The sequence below is a fragment of the Tauraco erythrolophus genome, chromosome 21 (genome assembly GCF_009769465.1).
Source record: "Tauraco erythrolophus isolate bTauEry1 chromosome 21, bTauEry1.pri, whole genome shotgun sequence".
Classification (NCBI taxonomy): Eukaryota; Metazoa; Chordata; class Aves; order Musophagiformes; family Musophagidae; genus Tauraco; species Tauraco erythrolophus.
This window is the reverse complement of record NC_141485.1, coordinates 6,466,134-6,483,295: the sequence shown is the minus strand read 5'-3', so window position 1 is coordinate 6,483,295 and position 17,162 is coordinate 6,466,134. Positions and strand designations below refer to the sequence as shown.

General features: G+C 42.7%; 1 protein-coding gene across 1 annotated transcript; it reads left to right on the top strand.

Moving 5' to 3' along the window:
• The first annotated feature begins 4,804 nt into the window (after positions 1-4,804).
• KCTD7 (potassium channel tetramerization domain containing 7) lies at positions 4,805-12,262 on the top strand. The gene is made up of 5 exons (XM_009984179.2): positions 4,805-5,011; positions 5,913-6,082; positions 7,794-7,972; positions 8,486-8,858; positions 11,566-12,262. The coding sequence occupies exons 1-5, from the start codon at positions 4,868-4,870 to the stop codon at positions 11,606-11,608; spliced, it is 909 nt and encodes a 302-aa protein (XP_009982481.2). The 5' UTR covers positions 4,805-4,867; the 3' UTR covers positions 11,609-12,262.
• Positions 12,263-17,162: the final 4,900 nt, after the last annotated feature.

Genomic DNA, 17,162 nt, shown 5'->3' with positions numbered 1-17,162 from the left:
GCTGCCTTTTCGATGGAAACGATCGTACAAGGACTGTCCCACTGAGATCAGTGAGGGGTACTGCTCATGGCCGGCTTTATTCAGAATTTTCTCCCCCATTTCTTTCATACTGTTTTTGTTCGAAATTTTGTTGTTGTGAGTGCATGTAAACCTGTTTAAAAAAAAAAAAAAATCACTAATGTTAATGTAGAACTGCATTACACTTGCACAACTATTTTTTTAAGGTTTAAAAAAAAATGCAAAGCAATGCCTGTCTCCAAAATTGCTATTCTGTCTTAATTCCAAAACTCCATCTTCAAAGATACTTTTTTTTTTTCGTGTAGCAGTTACATTTTAAATGTGTGAAACTTCCAAAAGAGTGGTCTGTGCTTGTCCTAAAATATTTTTTTGGTGGAATAGTTGTTTGTTTTATTCACATGTGGAAATTGTTAAATATCTTTTATTTAAAAAAAAAAGTTGATAATGTACATGTACAATTACAATTCAATGAGCTTTTGTATTTTATTTTTCAAAATAAATGCTTTAAATGTGATTTTTTTTAAATTAATGTGTTTGCCTCAGAGTTAAGATTTAAATAATTCAAGATACTGATGTATTACTTGGATGGAAGATATGACCTAATATCCTGGGTTTGGATTTCTCTTTAAGGTTTGCGATTGAATGCATTCAGTTTGCTTTTATTAGCTGGGTGATGAGAAAAAGTAAATTAGAGTAAATGAGAGTTGTAAGAGAGTAATATGAAATTTGCACAGTGCAGGAAAAAGTAGGGTTTTTTTAGCCTATCGAATTTTTTCCTCAAAGGCAGTTGTGTTCAGACAGGTGCTGCTGAAAACCCTCCTGTGAAATTTGTACCCGAAAGCTTTGAGCATCTGCCAGTCGATGTGGAATGTGACTATTCAAGTAAGACTTTTCTGAGATGGTTTTTGCATCTCATTTTCTGTCCCTTCAGAGGCGCTTGGCCCGCTGAGGTGGCCTCAGCCCTCTCCACCGATTTTTAAGAGAAGACTTTTTTTCCAAAGCGCGTGTTTCCACAAATTCTTTTGTGATTTGAGACAGTTTTGGTTTCCCCGTTTCTGTTGTTGCTACACCTCCATTTTAGATCATGAAAATACATTTGTAAAACCACCAGCGCATGAGCAACGCTTAAGCGCCTTCGGGGGACGATTTTACTATTTGGTGCAGATTTACCAAATCCTTACCAAATACGTTATTTGCAAAAGTGAAGCCGGAGCATCCCCTGGTGCCAGCGCGGGGAACTACCGCCCCTCGCCGGGAGCTCCGCCGCGGCCCGACGCGGCCCATCGCCCCGGCCACCGGCGCCCCGTCGGGTGAGCGGCGGGCAGAGCCCGCGCGGCGCCGGGCTGAGGTGCGGCCCGGGCCGGCCCGGGCAGCGGGAGGGCGTCGGTGCCGCGCTCGGAGAACGGCGGTTCCCCGCGGCCGCTGGGGAGCGGGGAGCTGCTGCTCCCGGGGCAGCTCCCGCCTCGACGGGCGCTTGCCGGTGAGCGCCGTTAGCGCTTAGGCCGTTTGGAAGGACCTGGGAAGGCGCGAAGCGACGTTTGGTGTTTAACCGCCTAATTAATAAATTAATACTCAGTTCGCTGGACGCCCGGCTTGCCCACGCGTCTGGCTCAGTGCCCAGGCTCGCTGGGGGCTGCTGCTGTGCCCACAGATGGGTCGGTGCCTCCACATCTCACGGTGGTGGAACTGGAAGGCTGCTTCACTCTCATCCAAGCTCTGAAGTTCTGTGTGAGAAGGCAGTTCTTGCTGCCAGCGGGTACCGAGCTGGTATGTATGGTTTCATACATCCGTACCTTGATGGTAAAGACTTGGACCGTGTAATCATTAGGTCACTTTTTTTTATAAACGTGTAACTTTGCCAACACTGGTATAAACTCAGGTGGTGTTTAGAGAAAGCTGGTTAAACTGATGTGGAAAAGTTGAGGGAACAGCAGAGCCTTGAGAAGCTTTTTCGAATCTTAGCATGAAGTAAAACTCGATGCAGCTCTAGGGTTGCTATCATTCCCTAGGGAATGAAGCAAAACGTGCAGGTCCAGTTGGTTTAGTAAGCTTTATTTGGTGTGTCTATGTGAGACAGTATCTGAGCTGTCTGTAACGACGCTCTGGGAAGCAATCTCTGCCATTTAAACAACAGGTAGCTTGTAAACTGGGAGGCAGTATTTCTGGAAGTATTGGATTGTGCTGACGTGTGGTTCAATTAAATATTTGATTTAGAAATCATTTTGCTTATTGGTGATGTTTTCTCATTAATTATCTGTTGATCTGGCCCTAGACCTGTTTGAAAATTAAAAAGGATTAATTTACTTCGTTTAGATAAATGAAACAAGCCTTGTAACTTTGAGACATTTAACAAAGAAATATTTTTGTGCCTAGTTAATTATTGTGCATGCTTTAAGTGGCAAGAAGAAGATATTCAGAGGGATGCATGCTTCTCATGAAAGGAAGAGAACTGAAATGCAGAAGGTTGTGTGTCAGAAAACTAGCCAGTGATGAGCTTGTGTTTTTCTTTTAGAAAGACTCTGTTCCAGTACTGCTGTTTCACTACTCTGTGTTTGTGGATGAACAGGAAGTGAAGCAAACCTAGAGAGGAACTTGTCACCTGTTAGTGAACGTCAAAAAACAGGTTAAACTGGCCAATGATCAACCTCTCCATTTTACTGCCCCTAGTCTCCTTCTTGAAATCCTGGGCTAATTATGGGCTGAGATCTTGTGTGCTAAACCTCACCATGTAGGAGATTGTTTTGTGTGAGCATTCCAACAGAAAAGAAGGTTATTACTTGTGAGCGTAACATAATTAACCTGTCCTCTCTCATGTTTTTTCCTAAATCTTGGTGTCAGGTTGAAGGAGGGTTATGAAAGAGGAAGAATAATTCCTTTTTCTCAAACCTCTACTTCTGCTGGGAAAAATGGCCTTTTTGGTACAGTGCCAAATGGAGGAATTTACCCAAAACACATTCTGTGGTCCTTGATTCTGATACACTTAATGGAGCTGAATTTTGTTTATCGGGAGTACGGTCCATTTACATGAAAGCTATGGGACGTTCTTGAAAAATGTGGATCGTTAAAGAACACGTTTTTGGTCAATCTTGTGTGCTTTTGAGTAGTCTTAAGAGAACTGGAAATACAGCCGTGAAAGCACTGGCTTCAAGTAACAGCATTATAAATAATACATGGACAGTAAATACAGCCTCACACTCAATTGGGACTATGCATCTTATAAATTAAGCTTCTGCAAGCTGCTTCTTGATGATAATTTGTTTATCAAATTTTTGTCCCTATCAAAATCATCTTTCATTTAGGTTGTATACGTTCTTTATCCATGAGGCGTAGTTGACTCATTTAGATAATTGATGTCAAAATAAATGTTCCTTCAAGACAAGTACTGAAGTTGTTGATAGGGTGTGGACATGGAGAAGCCCTTCCATCCTTGTTTATCTGCCTGTGCATTGTACTGTGGTGGAAAAACAATTTTGAAGTGAAATTCCATCTTTTGAACGTGTAGAGAAAAGAAATGGAATGCTTATCTTGAGCTGAGGCGAAACTCTTTAACAAGCTTGTGTTTGAAAAGAAATTTTTGAAACTTTGCAGTACCCTACTTATCCAGGTTTTTTTTACAGTGTTAAACAGGATCTAGAATTCACCTCCAAATTTTGGTGAAAGAAGGCTGCGTACACTCCCCCGGAACGGGGAGGTTTTGGTGCGATCAGCTCTCTGAAGAGTTTGGACCAGAAGCATCCCACCTCGGCCTGGCTTCCTTTTGAACTTGCGGCTTTTCCTCTGGGAGCTGAGCTCTACAGCCAGCCCGCCGATGTGCGCAACGGCTGGATTAGCAGGATGAGTAGGGCAGGATAATCATCATCAGTTAAAATTTTATGTCGTTCCTGCTTATTGGTTTCGAGGGGAAGCAACCTTTATGAAACATTTATTTGTCAATAAATAAAGGTCACCAGGTGCACTTCTGCAAATATTCCTTCTCTTTCTGTGTTTCGTGGTGATTGGAGGCAAGGAGCTCGCAGGGTCAGAGAGCTGGATTTGATGCCGGCCGTTTGGTGCCTGTGTCAGGGTGTCGTGATGTCACTGGTGACGCCACAGAGGTGCTTTTTACGTCACGCAGCGCCAAGAGACCAGCAGGGTTTCTGGTCCTTTCCTACTCTGCTCTTCCAATTATTATGATGCAGCTCCATGTGAGCGCATCCCATCCTCTGGTTGGAGATGGATTGTGAAAGCACCGCCGTTGGTGTTTTTTGTTCCATGCGGGGAAGAAAAGGGATTAATGAGCGGTAAACGCACCCCGTCACACGCGGAGCTCAGCCGGGGAGGTGCGGTCACGCGCGGCCCCCCTCCTGCGCGCCGCGTCTGCTTGGGGAGCTCCGCGCTCCCGTTTCCCGGGCAGCTGGAGCGTCCGCAGCGCGAGTGCCAGCGCCCCCGGCCAATGAGCGGCCGCGTTTCAGGCCGTGCTGCTGCAGCTGGCCTATCGCGGCGGAGGGGGCGGGACGGCGGCCCCCCCCGACTGCACCCGGCGAATGACATTTAGCGGCAGGAGCGCGGCGGAGCCAATCGCGCTCCGCAGCGCGCAGCCAATGGCCGCCGCGCTCTCACCCAGGCGCTGGCGGCGGCCCCGCGGCCGGGGCCCTGGGCGCCGCGCTCCCGCCGGGACGGCTGGCTCTGCTCGCGGCCCCGCCGCGGTTCCCCGCCCGGCGGCGGCAGCGCCGGTGTGAGCGAGCGGGGTCACGGCGGGGGGCGGCGCGGCCTGCGGCCGAGCGGAGCGCCTGAGCGGTTCGGGTCTTGTTCCCCGCGTCGCACTGCCACGGCCGCCGAGCCGGCAGACCGGCGTGCCCGAGCCGGAGGGATGGTGGTAGTCACGGGGCAGAGCAAAGCGAGCGGAAACCCGGATGATGCCATGTCGAGCTCGGATGCGGAGGATGATTTCCAAGAGCCGGCCACTCCTACCGCAACCCAGGCGGGACAAGCGCTACCGCTGCTGCCCCAGCAGGTGAGAGCTCCCGGGCATCCCTGGAGGCGTTCCAGGCCGGATCGGGCTCCGAGCACCCCGCGGTAGCGGAGGGTGTCCCTGCCCGCGGCGGGGGGGTTGGATCTGAATGATCTTTGAGGTCCCTTCCAACCCAAACCATTCCGTGATTCGATGGTTCTGCTGCAGCAGGCACTGCTCAGGTGCTGAAGAATCAGGATATCTTTGTCGGGGTGTTTATGGATATCCAGTTCGGTTTCCGTTCGTAGCTAAAGGGTTGGATAAAACTAACTCTGTTGAATGTTACTTCAGTAGCTTGGCAGCATTGCTCAGAATCTCCATCCATGTTTGGACTTGATAAACGCAAGTACGTGTTTATTCTGGTGCTGAGGCATCTTAAGGTGTGATACTGGGATTTTAGGCCTGTTGTGAACTTAATGTAAATACAGAATCACCTTTTTTTTCAGAGTATAGTATAGCATAGTAGTGTAAAGGAACCAGCAGAGTAGCAACTGAGTGCAAGTTCCAAGGTTGCCCTGAGATTTCCCACTTTTTGTGTCTGTGTGTAAGGAGGGTGTGGGGTGTTTGTTTTGTTTTTTCTTTCCCCAAAAGAACCGAGAGGAGGCTTCACGTTTTTAATGAATATCTGGTATCAAAGCTGAGTGATTACTGCTGTTTCAGATTTCCAACTAAAATGAAAACATTCCCTTATCACACCCAGAAGCCAGCCAAAGTATTCAAGTTGTTAACCCTTGAACCTCACAGTTTTGTGGCGACAGGCCAGGAAGGACGTGCTTGTCAGACCGAATTATGTCACAGTGGTAAAGGCTGGATGCTCTGTCTTCTAGAACTCGTGACCCTTCTGGCCTGAACGTGTCAGCAGAGGGCTGGAGGCTCGTTTCTGATGATGCGATTGCTTTTGCAGTTTCCAGAAGTTGTTCCACTAAACGTAGGAGGCATGTATTTTACAACAAGACTATCGACACTGCGACGTTATGAGGACACAATGTTGGCGGCTATGTTCAGCGGAAGACACTATATTCCAACAGATGCTGAAGGCAGATACTTTATTGACAGAGATGGAACCTACTTTGGGTATGTACAGGGTCCTCAGCAGTATACTTTAAAAGTTGTTACTGAAGAAAAATTATTTTCAAAGAAAAATTAGTTTTGTTTGTTTTTTTTTCTTTCCAGTTAAATCATATTTCTGTAGTGGGTAAATGTGACTGACTGGCATCCACACCTTCAAAATATCTCAAGAGAAGAGTATATTGCAATTAAAAAACTATTTGTTTTATTCTTAAGGGCTCAAGTTTTACCCTGGGAAAAGAAAAACAAGTAATGTTTTGAATTTGTGCATTGTCTCCTCTAGAGTATCTCCTTTCAAGGTATCAAGTTGTTGTGATGTTTTAAAAAAGAATGCGTTTGGCGTTGCCTTTCATAGGAAGCTCTTTTGTACAAACACTCTTTGTAAATTGATATCCCAGTATTTATGATGAAGAGGGAATGGAAGGAATGCATCTGGGTTTCTTAAACAGTTGAAAGTGGGATGTTTTCAGTGTTTACACAGGATGTAACATAACTGGTAAAAAAGCAGGAACCTCAAAGAATTATTTTTTGTTTAAGAATTATTTTTGCTGGTAGTGCCGTATTCCTTCACCATCAAGATCCCTTCTTATGGGTTTAGTTTTTGTTTTTATTTTTAATTAAACTAACCATGATCTTACTAATATTCTGCTTGAATTGGTGTGAGATTGCTAGAAAAAGTAAGCAGTGTTTATGGGTTAAAGTCTTTGCCCAAAGCACGCTTTTCTGTCTAACTTCTATCTGTTGTTTCTCCTTTGTAGACATTTCCTTAATCTCTTCAACAGAGAAGGATTACACTATTTTCAAAGCATGTTTGGATTGTACCATAATCTGGGACAGAAATAGATTAAGCCACTATATTTATTGGAAAATAATTGTTTCTTTACATTTGCCAATTGGGCAGTGCCTGCCACTTTGTTGGAAAAACAGTCTGAATTCAAAATACAGCTGGAACAGAGAACCAAGTATAGCACTTGCTGTATTTGTTGACATTGAAATGAAGATTGCAGTGATGCTTGTTTTATTTGATATGGTCAAGAACAGTTTTGTTGGTTAGTGCTTATAAAGTGGTTTCTTTCCCTGTTAAAAGTCTTGTCACTTAATAGTGTTTCAGAACTACAAGGAAATGTTCTATCATTATTATCATTATTATCATTATTATCATTATTATCATTATTATCATTATTATCATTATTATCATTATTATCATTATTATCATTATTATCATTATTATCATTATTATCATTATTACAAGTGTATATGGCCCTGATCCTGTGAGGAGAACACCTCCTTTGCAAATGCACCATCTATTCAGCTAGAATCCTGGTTCTGCGTGGGCTAAAACGTCCATCCATATGATTCTCCAGGAAAATGGAAAATACTTTGCCACAGGCCTAAATTTGAAATACAGTGATTACGATTCCTTTCCTATGAAGTACTGTCTGCACTTCTGTTTTAAGTGGCAACTCCACCTTGAACTTTTTGGTTAAAATATTTTTTTGAGTGAGTTTGGACATTAACAGTTTCAAAATGTGAAATGACGACTTGGGAACTTGAGCATGGCAAATGCTTTTACCAACATATGTTGGAAGTATGACAGTAAGGATTTCTGTCTTGATAGAATAAACAATGAACATCCAGAGTTTTCTCTCCTTTCCAACCTGCAGCAGTTTTGGGAGAAACTTGTTACTTAACAGTATTTTTGCCCTTTTTTTTTCAGAGACATACTTAACTTTCTACGATCTGGTGACCTGCCACCAAGAGAGCGAGTGAGGTCAGTTTACAAGGAAGCACAGTATTATTCCATAGGACCGTTGCTAGACAATCTAGAGGATATCCAGCCTCTTAAAGGAGAAAAAGTTAGACAAGCTTTCCTGGGCCTGATGCCATATTACAAAGGTAAATAAACGAGGTAGTATTGACTGTTTCTTCCAGTGTGATTCAAGTAGTACACGTGATGCTTTCTGGTCTGCCTTCAGCTTCCAAACTAATTCCATTGTGTTTGAGAAGTTTGTGTATCTTTCTTGCTCTTTCAATGTTTGTGGTCTCCACCTCAGATTTGTTCCTGCCGTATCCCAGGATGTGGATTTTTATGCTGCCTGAAAAGGGAGCAAGATCTAGGCCATAACATGCAAGGCTTGTCATTAAACGAGGAGGTTTCTCTGCCTCTGCATTTGTTCCGTTAGGACCTGCAATTGAACAAATTTGAGCATGTAGTAAAGACACCAAGTTCACAAGATAACTGAGATGGATTTAATTACTATGTATCTAGCTAGATGCAGCTTCCCCTTGCTGCTAATTCTCAAGAGTAACTTGTTAAACACTGCAGAAATACATTTTGCACGAAATAACTGCGTTTGTTCTCTTTCACTAGGTGCTTCATTGTTATTTTCAACTTTTGTTGCTTTTTAGATCATTTGGAACGCATAATCGAAATAGCAAAGCTTAGAGCCATGCAAAGAAAAGCGAGATTTGCCAAATTGAAGGTCTGTGTCTTCAAAGAAGAGATGCCCATCACTCCCTATGAGTGCCCCCATTTCAATTCTTTACGTTTTGAAAGGAGTGAAAGTGAGACCAAGCTGTTTGAACATCATTGCGAAGTAGATGTGTCTTTTGGCCCCTGGGAGGCTGTCGCTGACGTATATGATCTTCTGCACTGTATCGTGACAGACCTGTCTGACAGAGGGATAACTGTGGACCACCAGTGTATTGGGGTGTGTGATAAACACCTGATCAATCACTATTACTGCAAGCGTCCTATCTATGAATTCAAGATTACTTGGTGGTGAGTTATTTTGTCCAGAACGGTGCAGGGTATAAGAGGACTTCTAGACGACAATTGCTTTGAATATTTTTGCAACGTGTCTCTGGAAACGCATTGCTGCTAACGTATGTTGGAACCAGTCTGCTGAAGTGTTGGCCAACGCTTAGCTGCTCAGCAAAAGGGAACCTGGCACAGAGGTTGAAGAACCTCTGGAATCCTGAAGAACCAGCCTGAAACAAGACTGTTGGCTCAGGTACCTTAACGAGGCACAAAACAAAATCACCTCATGGAAATTACAGAGAGGAGTGTCTAACATCTTTTAAAAGGTGCCACCTACCACGTGGCTTTAGTGTCACAGTCTGCAAAGTGGATGTTGCAGATCTCGCCTGCGTTATTCGAAAGCCGGGGTGCTGATAATGCTGACATAACGGGGTTGAATTTGACCCACTTAAACTTACCACTTTATAAAATTGCGTAACACCCAGCACAGATATTGTGGAAATGTAATTTTGATGTAATAGACCTTTTTTTTTTTTTTTTTTTTAAAAAGGAGTATTCCCTATATATTACTGTTGTCACAATTAAGCTATATTTCTTTTTTTAATTATGAATCTGCATTGTGAATCATAATATTATATAAATTATTTCCGTTGTTATAAAAAGGAATAGCGGATTTGGAATATATTCCTTAATGCTTTTAGGAATAATAACTGTTCATGGAAGACTTGTGCCTGTTTTTAGCCTTAGAAATTCTAAATGTTTACAGCATCTACAAAAAAGAAGCTCTATAGAATCAGGTCATTTGCAAAGGCTTTTGGTAAATGACAACACCCTCTATGTATGTTCCTATTAGCAGAATTAAGAGGAATATTTAATATGTATTATTTTATTACTGACTCTTTTTACATTCTGTGATATTAAACTTTGTTCTAGAGTTATAGTTGAATGATGATACTAGACAAGTGCTTCCTTCACCTCACCTTCTTCAGACAATTAAGTCTCATTTTTAACATTCTTGTTGACCTTCCTGGTGTAATGCCAGGAGAAGAAGAATCAACCTTCATATTCAAATACTTCTCCAATTATCAGCCAGTATGTCTGAGTAAAGTAAATTTCTTTCCACAATGAAAGAGACAGCTATGGCAGAATCATACTTCTTTCAGAAGGTGGTTGTTGCACTCCTGATGTTAGGAACCCCGTTGCAAAGCTGAATTACTCTCTATCCAAAACTGAAAGGTAGATCTGATCATCTGAAGGTATTACTGTGTTGTGAGGTACAGAAAACTCAAGTATTTTTCTAAGAGATGCCTCTTGAAGTGACCTCAAAATAATCTTAAGGAGAGAGGGAAAGTAAACATTTGCATATTGCATTCCCTTGGATTAGTTAATCCAAGAATATTGCTCAGTTAAACTTTGGACCAAAACACTTCAGAAATGTGTTAAATTACAATGATCAAAATTCTCAGTTACCTGAGGTAATTTTTAGAATAGTTCTAAGAACTTTATGATCAAATTGTCTTGCAAAAAAGAGGCGAATTGTTTGCATTGTCACACTTTTTACGTATTTAATGTAGGAATTTTTAGTAAATTGTCTCTCTGAGGTGGGGGCATGTAGCTCTCATGATCTCTTTTCAAATGTTTACTTACAGAGGATCATTGTCAAGTGTTAAGTTTCAAATCCAGAGCTTAAATTTTGAGATGGGAGGGAGGAACAAGTTATGTACATTTGGATCTTATTTTAAGTTTGTTTAAATTGTTTTCTTAAATATTGGCCTTTGTGTTACAAGTTGTTGTGCTTGTGTTTGACAACCCAAAATTAAAAGTCAAACTGAGACTGGAGTCAGTTTCTAAAACTGAAGTTTCCCTAAAATGAGAGGAAGCTTGCATGGTTTCATCATTCTTTTGCTGGCTTCATTTTTTTTTTTTTTTTTCCCTCCAGAGAATCTTAAACTGCAAACCACAATTTCTGATAAAATGACAAGATCTTAAAGCTGAGGCGTACAAAGTTTTGACTGCTTGTATGCTTCAGACACAACTTCAGGGTTTTCAGCATCAGTTTATTCCCAGACTACAATGAGAATTGCAGTTTTGCTGGGTGATTTGGGTTTTTTTTTGCCATTCCCCATATACGTATTTACATGACCTGTAACTCTAGTTTGACTCTCAGCACTGCTTACTGAAACGGAACACAGTCTGATTTAACAGTGTGGGTTTTGGTTTGGCTGTTTTTCTGCTGTTATTCCAGAAAAGCTATGATGACAAAAATTCCTGTTTCAGTCATGTTTGCTATTTCTTACTATGCACACACTGATATTTTATAACTTTTTCCTGTTTATTGCTTTAGTAAGTAAGGAAGACTACCTAACCAAAAAGATGCAAATTAAAATCTTGGTCGCTATCAATTGCATCTTAATTGACGCTTTCATCCTTCAGATCCTCCAGAAGACAGCAAACATTAAGTGCAATATTGAAAAAGAAAACACGGATTTGAGCCAGCATGCTTTCATTAAACACGTACATTCTGTGTTGTGATTTGTGCAAGTTAACAATGTTGTTACTGACTACACTTGTTCTAAGCAGTCTTTGTTTACAATGGTTTAGATGATATTGCCTAATATGTATTCGTTTTTTGACAGAAACAGAAGAGTTGTGCAGGCGGATGTCAGGGGAGTATAATCTAATAACTGGTTTATATAAAATTATTGACTTATCTTTTCTTGGCCTGTAGCGTAATTTTTGAAATTCTGCGTTGGCAACAAAAATGTGAGTAGCTGATCTACTAAATCCATGTTTGAGATGATTGATGTTTTTGTATGTCATGAATGCTTTATAATTGTCTAATTAAACTAAATGCCTATGTAATACTGCTTTTTTTTTCTTTACATTGTGACTTTTCTTTATATCTGGCTGGGCCAGAGGTTTGCTAGAACACACTTGCCTATTTCTCTGTGCTTCTCTACTTACCTTTTTTGCCACTTTATCATCTGCATAGCTCTTTTTCCACTCCCACACTCCCAAATACCCTGTGATTGCGAGCTGACACCACAGACAAATTGGCCATGCAGTTAACGGTCGCATGTCATCAGTGCAGTGTTGCTATGAATATCACGTTTGCAGATCATTAAAAGGACAGCGCATGTCAATCTATTTAGCTCATTCAATTTGAAAGAAAGATATTTTTTATTTCATGTTTTGAGATAGGATATGTGCCATTTTTGGTTCCAAATTGATCTACAGGAACATGTGTCTTAGAATCAACCTTTTTTTTTGTTTAAGCCTAAATAAGAAGTCTCAAATACTTTCAAAGCACAGATTGCATATCTGGATTGCAGTGATTACTCTGGTTTTTATGAATACTGAGGGTAATGGTGGGACTGTTGGCACATAGTTATTTAAAAGGTAGAATTGTTAGCTTGCGTCAATTTTTTTTAGGTTGCTGTATGTCTGAACAAAAACATAACAAGACTAATGTTTTTAGCATCCCCTCTATATATGCATTGTCTAGTGGTTTTTAACAGGGAGCAAAGGGAAGTCTTACTATTATGTCTTGTATTAAGTGACTTGGCCAATTTCACAGCACGTTAAATGTTCCTTCATCTGTTTTATGCTTCTAAAATAGGAAGGATACCCACTCATCTTTATAAAGCACTCAAAAATGGCATGAAAAGATATTTATGTGCAGCATCCACTTAATGCCTGTTGATTTCAAGAGTTTTAAAAAAAATTTAAATAACTTTTCAATTTGCTGCGGGCTTCTTAACTTGGACACCACAATACTCTACATAATAATCTGAAATACTCACTGCTGAACCTTCATCCTCCTTGGAGGAAAGCGAAGATGCCAGCATCTTTGATCTGGGAAGCCTTTGAGCCATTAGTGAATTCTCTCTTGTCCTCGTGGTGCCTGTTTTCTTCTGAGACTACTGGATTTTTTTTTTTTTTTTTTTTTAAGATGGTTTTAACCCAAACCTATAATGAAGGATCAGTTTCTGCGTCGATGAGTGTGGGGGTTCTTTGGTTTGTTTTGGGGGTTTTCAGGTCTTAGTTATCTAAATAGCAAAAGCAGTGAGTTATTGCAGCAGAAAGTTCTGCCTGTCCCCTTTTGGAAGGATTTTCTAAGTTTTAGGATGTCTGCCTGGGAGACACCTCATGATGTAGTATATACAAGTACCTGAATTTGTTAATGTGAGTGTTTTTGAGATTTTGGGTTTGTTGTTAAGTCGCATAGTACTCTTTCCTGAAGTAGCATGATGGTTAAGGGTTAACTTAAGCATTGGTTTTCTGATAAGCCTGTTTATGCCTTAGATATCCTCTGCCCCCATTTTGTAAAATCACTCATCCCAGAGGTGTTCGATATACGAAAAAGTAATGGCTGTTATAGTTACAGGAAAATCAAGAATCTCCCTTGATTCTCAACCATGAGTCCATTAAGAGAATTAGTACTTGTTAATCCAATTGCAGCCTCCAGGCCTCTGCTCAGTTTAGATGCCTATCGCTTCCGACAGTGGAACAAAGTAGTCACGGGGTTGGATCTGGCTACCACAAGTCCTTGAAGGCAAAAGTCAAAGACTCCTCGTGTGTGAGAAACGTCCTGATCTGCATAAGCAAATAATCCGGCCTTTACTGAAGTGATTGCTCAAACTCCAGCACGCTCAGAGGGATGTTGACATTTTAAACTGTTCTAAACGACAGCTTTATTAAACCCGAATCTGTTCTGTGCCAGATTGCTCCAATGTACGTATTGTGAGAGACAGGGAGGTTGGCCAGTTCTTCTGTTGATGGTTCCTGATGTATCTGTGTTTTCCCAGTGAAATGTGGAGCCGAGTGAGGTTGCTGCCCCCCAGAACGGAATGCAGCCTGTTTCAAATGTATCCTGTGCATTGAGCCTGTGCTGAGGGTTTTCTGCAAAAATGAATGTGGGAGGGAATTAGTTCTGCAGTGTATTTCCCCAGGGACAATCCTCCCTAGCTCTGAAGTAAGACTTTGGTGAGATCCTGACCTACACTCCCCCACGTCTCCCTTTTAGATGAAGTGTAAGAGGCATAAGGAGATGAGGTGTCTGGCCTGAGGATTCACAATGAGATAATGACCCTGACTGGATTCCCCCTTGGTCCTCGCCCCTTGCTCTGACTTTTAAGATGTACACTTCTGCCTGCAGATGTTCTGCTTCTCCCCTCAGATTTGTTTGCAAAGTGAATACTCAGTCTGTTTTAAACTAACGAGATCTTCTAGTATTACAATATGGTGACTGATAGTTGCTAAAAGATGAGTGAAAATCGTACTACTGACAAAAATACCTGACTAAATTAATTTAAAAAATCTTATTCTGCTTTATTTTTTTTTCCTAAAGACTGTTACGAAATGTAAACTCTTACTTCTTTTAAGGGCTTACATCTGTTTCATAGTAATATATATTAAGGCTCAGTACCTTTATTTTGGGGTTTGAGGGCCTTGTTTATTGCTTGCTGTGAGCTGAAGGATAAGTGCATGATCTCTCATCTGTTTGCTTTTTTCCTTAGAAAAATTACTGCTATAATTAAAGGTCATGATTTTCTATCTTGATTTGACATTTGCAACTCCTGGGAACCTTCCTGCCCAGCTTTATTCTCATTGCTCGTTCCCATTTATAGATGACCTGGGACAGGTGACACGATGAGGAAGACAATGGAAGTGCCAACAGGGAAAGTCTCATGTCAGAGCCAGTTGTCTGCATTGCAGAGTGTTCTTTTTTGTTTCAACCCTTGTGCTGCATGAGGTGGAGGAACATTCATCACCATGTATGCGAGGTCAGGGAGAGGATCCAGCATGTCTGGAAGCCCAGCTAACCTCAGCTGTGCTCATCCATTTTCTGTGTAAGTCTGTTGTATTGTGATGAGTTGAGTGGGTGGGAAAGTCCAGTGGCTGTGGATTGCAGTGGGAAATACAGCAGCGACGGGTGACGTGGCTGTGGGGCCGCACTAATTAAATGTCAGCATTGTTGTTCAGAGGTCTGAGGACCTTTATGACACAGCTTATGCGTTGGATCTTTTTTTTTCTGCATGGAAAGCACAGTAATTAAGTTGGGGACACAACTGCCTGGCAGGTAAGAGAAGACTTCAGAGCAAGGAATGTGGAAAGATGGTCCCTTAACTCATCATAAATCTCTGGGACACGATGCTTCTTTCACTTTCTTAATCTAATAACTGCTTTACTCTGGACAATTTATAGACCTCACTGGCTTTAAGTTATAATTGGCATTGTTGAACCCTAGAGTTATATTGATCTCTGTGGTTATTTGTAGGTAAGCTATTGTAAATGTTTTCAGGTTGTTCACATACAGCAGAGAGGACCCAAGATAGTTCTGAGTTTTGGGCTATGGAAACATAATTTCATTTAACAAACAGGAAAAAAAACCTCTAGTCTTTCATTATCTTTCTGCAAATAAGCTGGATTTCAGAGGGTAATTATGTTCTGTTATTATCTTCTGTAAATAGTCCTCTAACTGGAAATTGCTTTCCAGAACAGCAGTTCTTAGTCATTTTACTTACACAAGCTTAGTATAAGTTTACCTCCACTTTCACTGTGACTTTTATAAATGGATTTTGTTTTGCTGAATTATAAATTGTATGTGTCTATGCATTGTAACCCGTAATGCCTTTGAAAAATCCAGCCTGGATGCTAATAATCAGGGTTTGGAATTATCTCCAAATGTGTTTTAAGTAAGTCGATGTGTGATGTTTAATATTGTGGGTACTGTGGTGTATTATTTCTTACTAGGTTTGACTTTTCAGTTCAAGTAATATATAGTCTATGTTTTTTATTTAAAATACATAGAAGAAAATGTGGATATAAAGTTTATGTTGTGCAATAAAAGTATATTGTACTGAAAATTGTTGGAATCTGACTAATGTGGTTTGCAGCCACTGCACTCGCCCACCCCACATTCCCAGTGATTTGGGTTGGCTTTGCATGACTGCCAACGAAAATGAAGACACCCATCTCCATCCCAGGTTTCATGTGGTGGCACCAACCACTAACTCGTTCGTCATCACTTCCTTAATGATGGCACTTAGGCAGTGTCTGTGCTCTCCTCAGCGAGACCGACTGGTATCGGACCATTTCAGTTCTTCCTTCCCTCTGAACCCACTGTTCACGTGAAGTAGCCCAGAGAAGAGCTGTAGCTGTCCCTGTGTGTGCAATGCTGAAAGGGAAAGGTCCATTTCTGGATTTGCTGGCTCTGTTCAGAAGTATTTCCCCCTTGTTTCTGAAGTAACTACAATAACATTTTCCTTGCTGTCCGCTTGTCTTGCTTCACAACTGGATCTGTGTTGAGCTGTGGAAGGGGAAGAAAAAAAAAAAAAAGACACCAAAATCAGCCTCTGTGGAACTCTATAGGGCTTCTCTAGGGCTCCATGGAACTCTGTGGGGCTCTATGGGACTTATATAGGGGTCTATAGGCCTCTATGGAACTCTATAGGGCTCCATGGGGCTCCATAAGGGTCTATAGGGCTCTATTGGTGTCTATAGGGCTCTATAGGGGGGCTCCACCCAGGCTCAACTCCCCAACAGATGGCCCAGGGATTCTGACTGCCCCCCCATCCCCCCCAACCACCCCTAAAGGGCCCAGAGGTGGGGGCTGACCCCCCCAGACCGAGACGTATCTCTGCTGCCCCGCGAGATCCCCCCCAACTGCATCCAGGGGTCCGGGCTGCTCCCCCCATCCCCCCCACTGAACCCAGGGGTGCCTGGGCAGGGCCCCGGGACCCTCCCCAAGACCCAGGGGTGGGAGCTGCACCCCAAGACCCCCTCACTGACCCCAACAGTGCCGGTGTGACCCTCCCCAGCCCCCCGACGGTCTGGGCCGCCCGCGAGACTCCGCCCGCACCCAGGGGTGTCCCCTCGCCCCACTCCCAGCCTCCCGCCCTCCCCCCAGTTGCCCCCGGGCTCCTACTTGCCCCAGGCCCCCCCGACCCTTCACCGATGCGACTCTCCGCGTGGCGCCCCCAGACGCCGCCGGAACGGACCCGGCACGGGAAGGGCGGAACCACCGTGAGGCGGAACCGCAGCGACGGGAGGGGGGGGGAGGGGGTGAGAGCGGGACACACCGGGCGGAACTTTCGTGACGCGGAACTAAAGTTCCGGGGTACGGGGGCGAAGGGGGGTGGTACACAGAAAAAGGGACGGAGCGGGCGGAATCTTCGTGCTCTATAGGGCTGCTATAGGACTCTATAGGGTTTCTATAGGGCTCTATAGGTGTCTGTAGGGCTCTATAGGGCTTCTAAAGGGTACTATAGGCTTCTATGGAAGTCTATAGGGTTTCTATATGGCTCTGTAAGATTCTATAGG

Coding starts and splice junctions, on each gene's coding strand:
- KCTD7 (XM_009984179.2), top strand. CDS start 4,868: ATGGTGGTAGTCACGGGGCAGAGCAAAGCGAGCGGAAACCCGGATGAT. Junction 6,083..7,793: donor AGAGATGGAACCTACTTTGG/GTATGTACAGGG, acceptor TTTTTTTTTCAG/AGACATACTTAACTTTCTAC. Junction 8,859..11,565: donor GAATTCAAGATTACTTGGTG/GTGAGTTATTTT, acceptor CTTGGCCTGTAG/CGTAATTTTTGAAATTCTGC.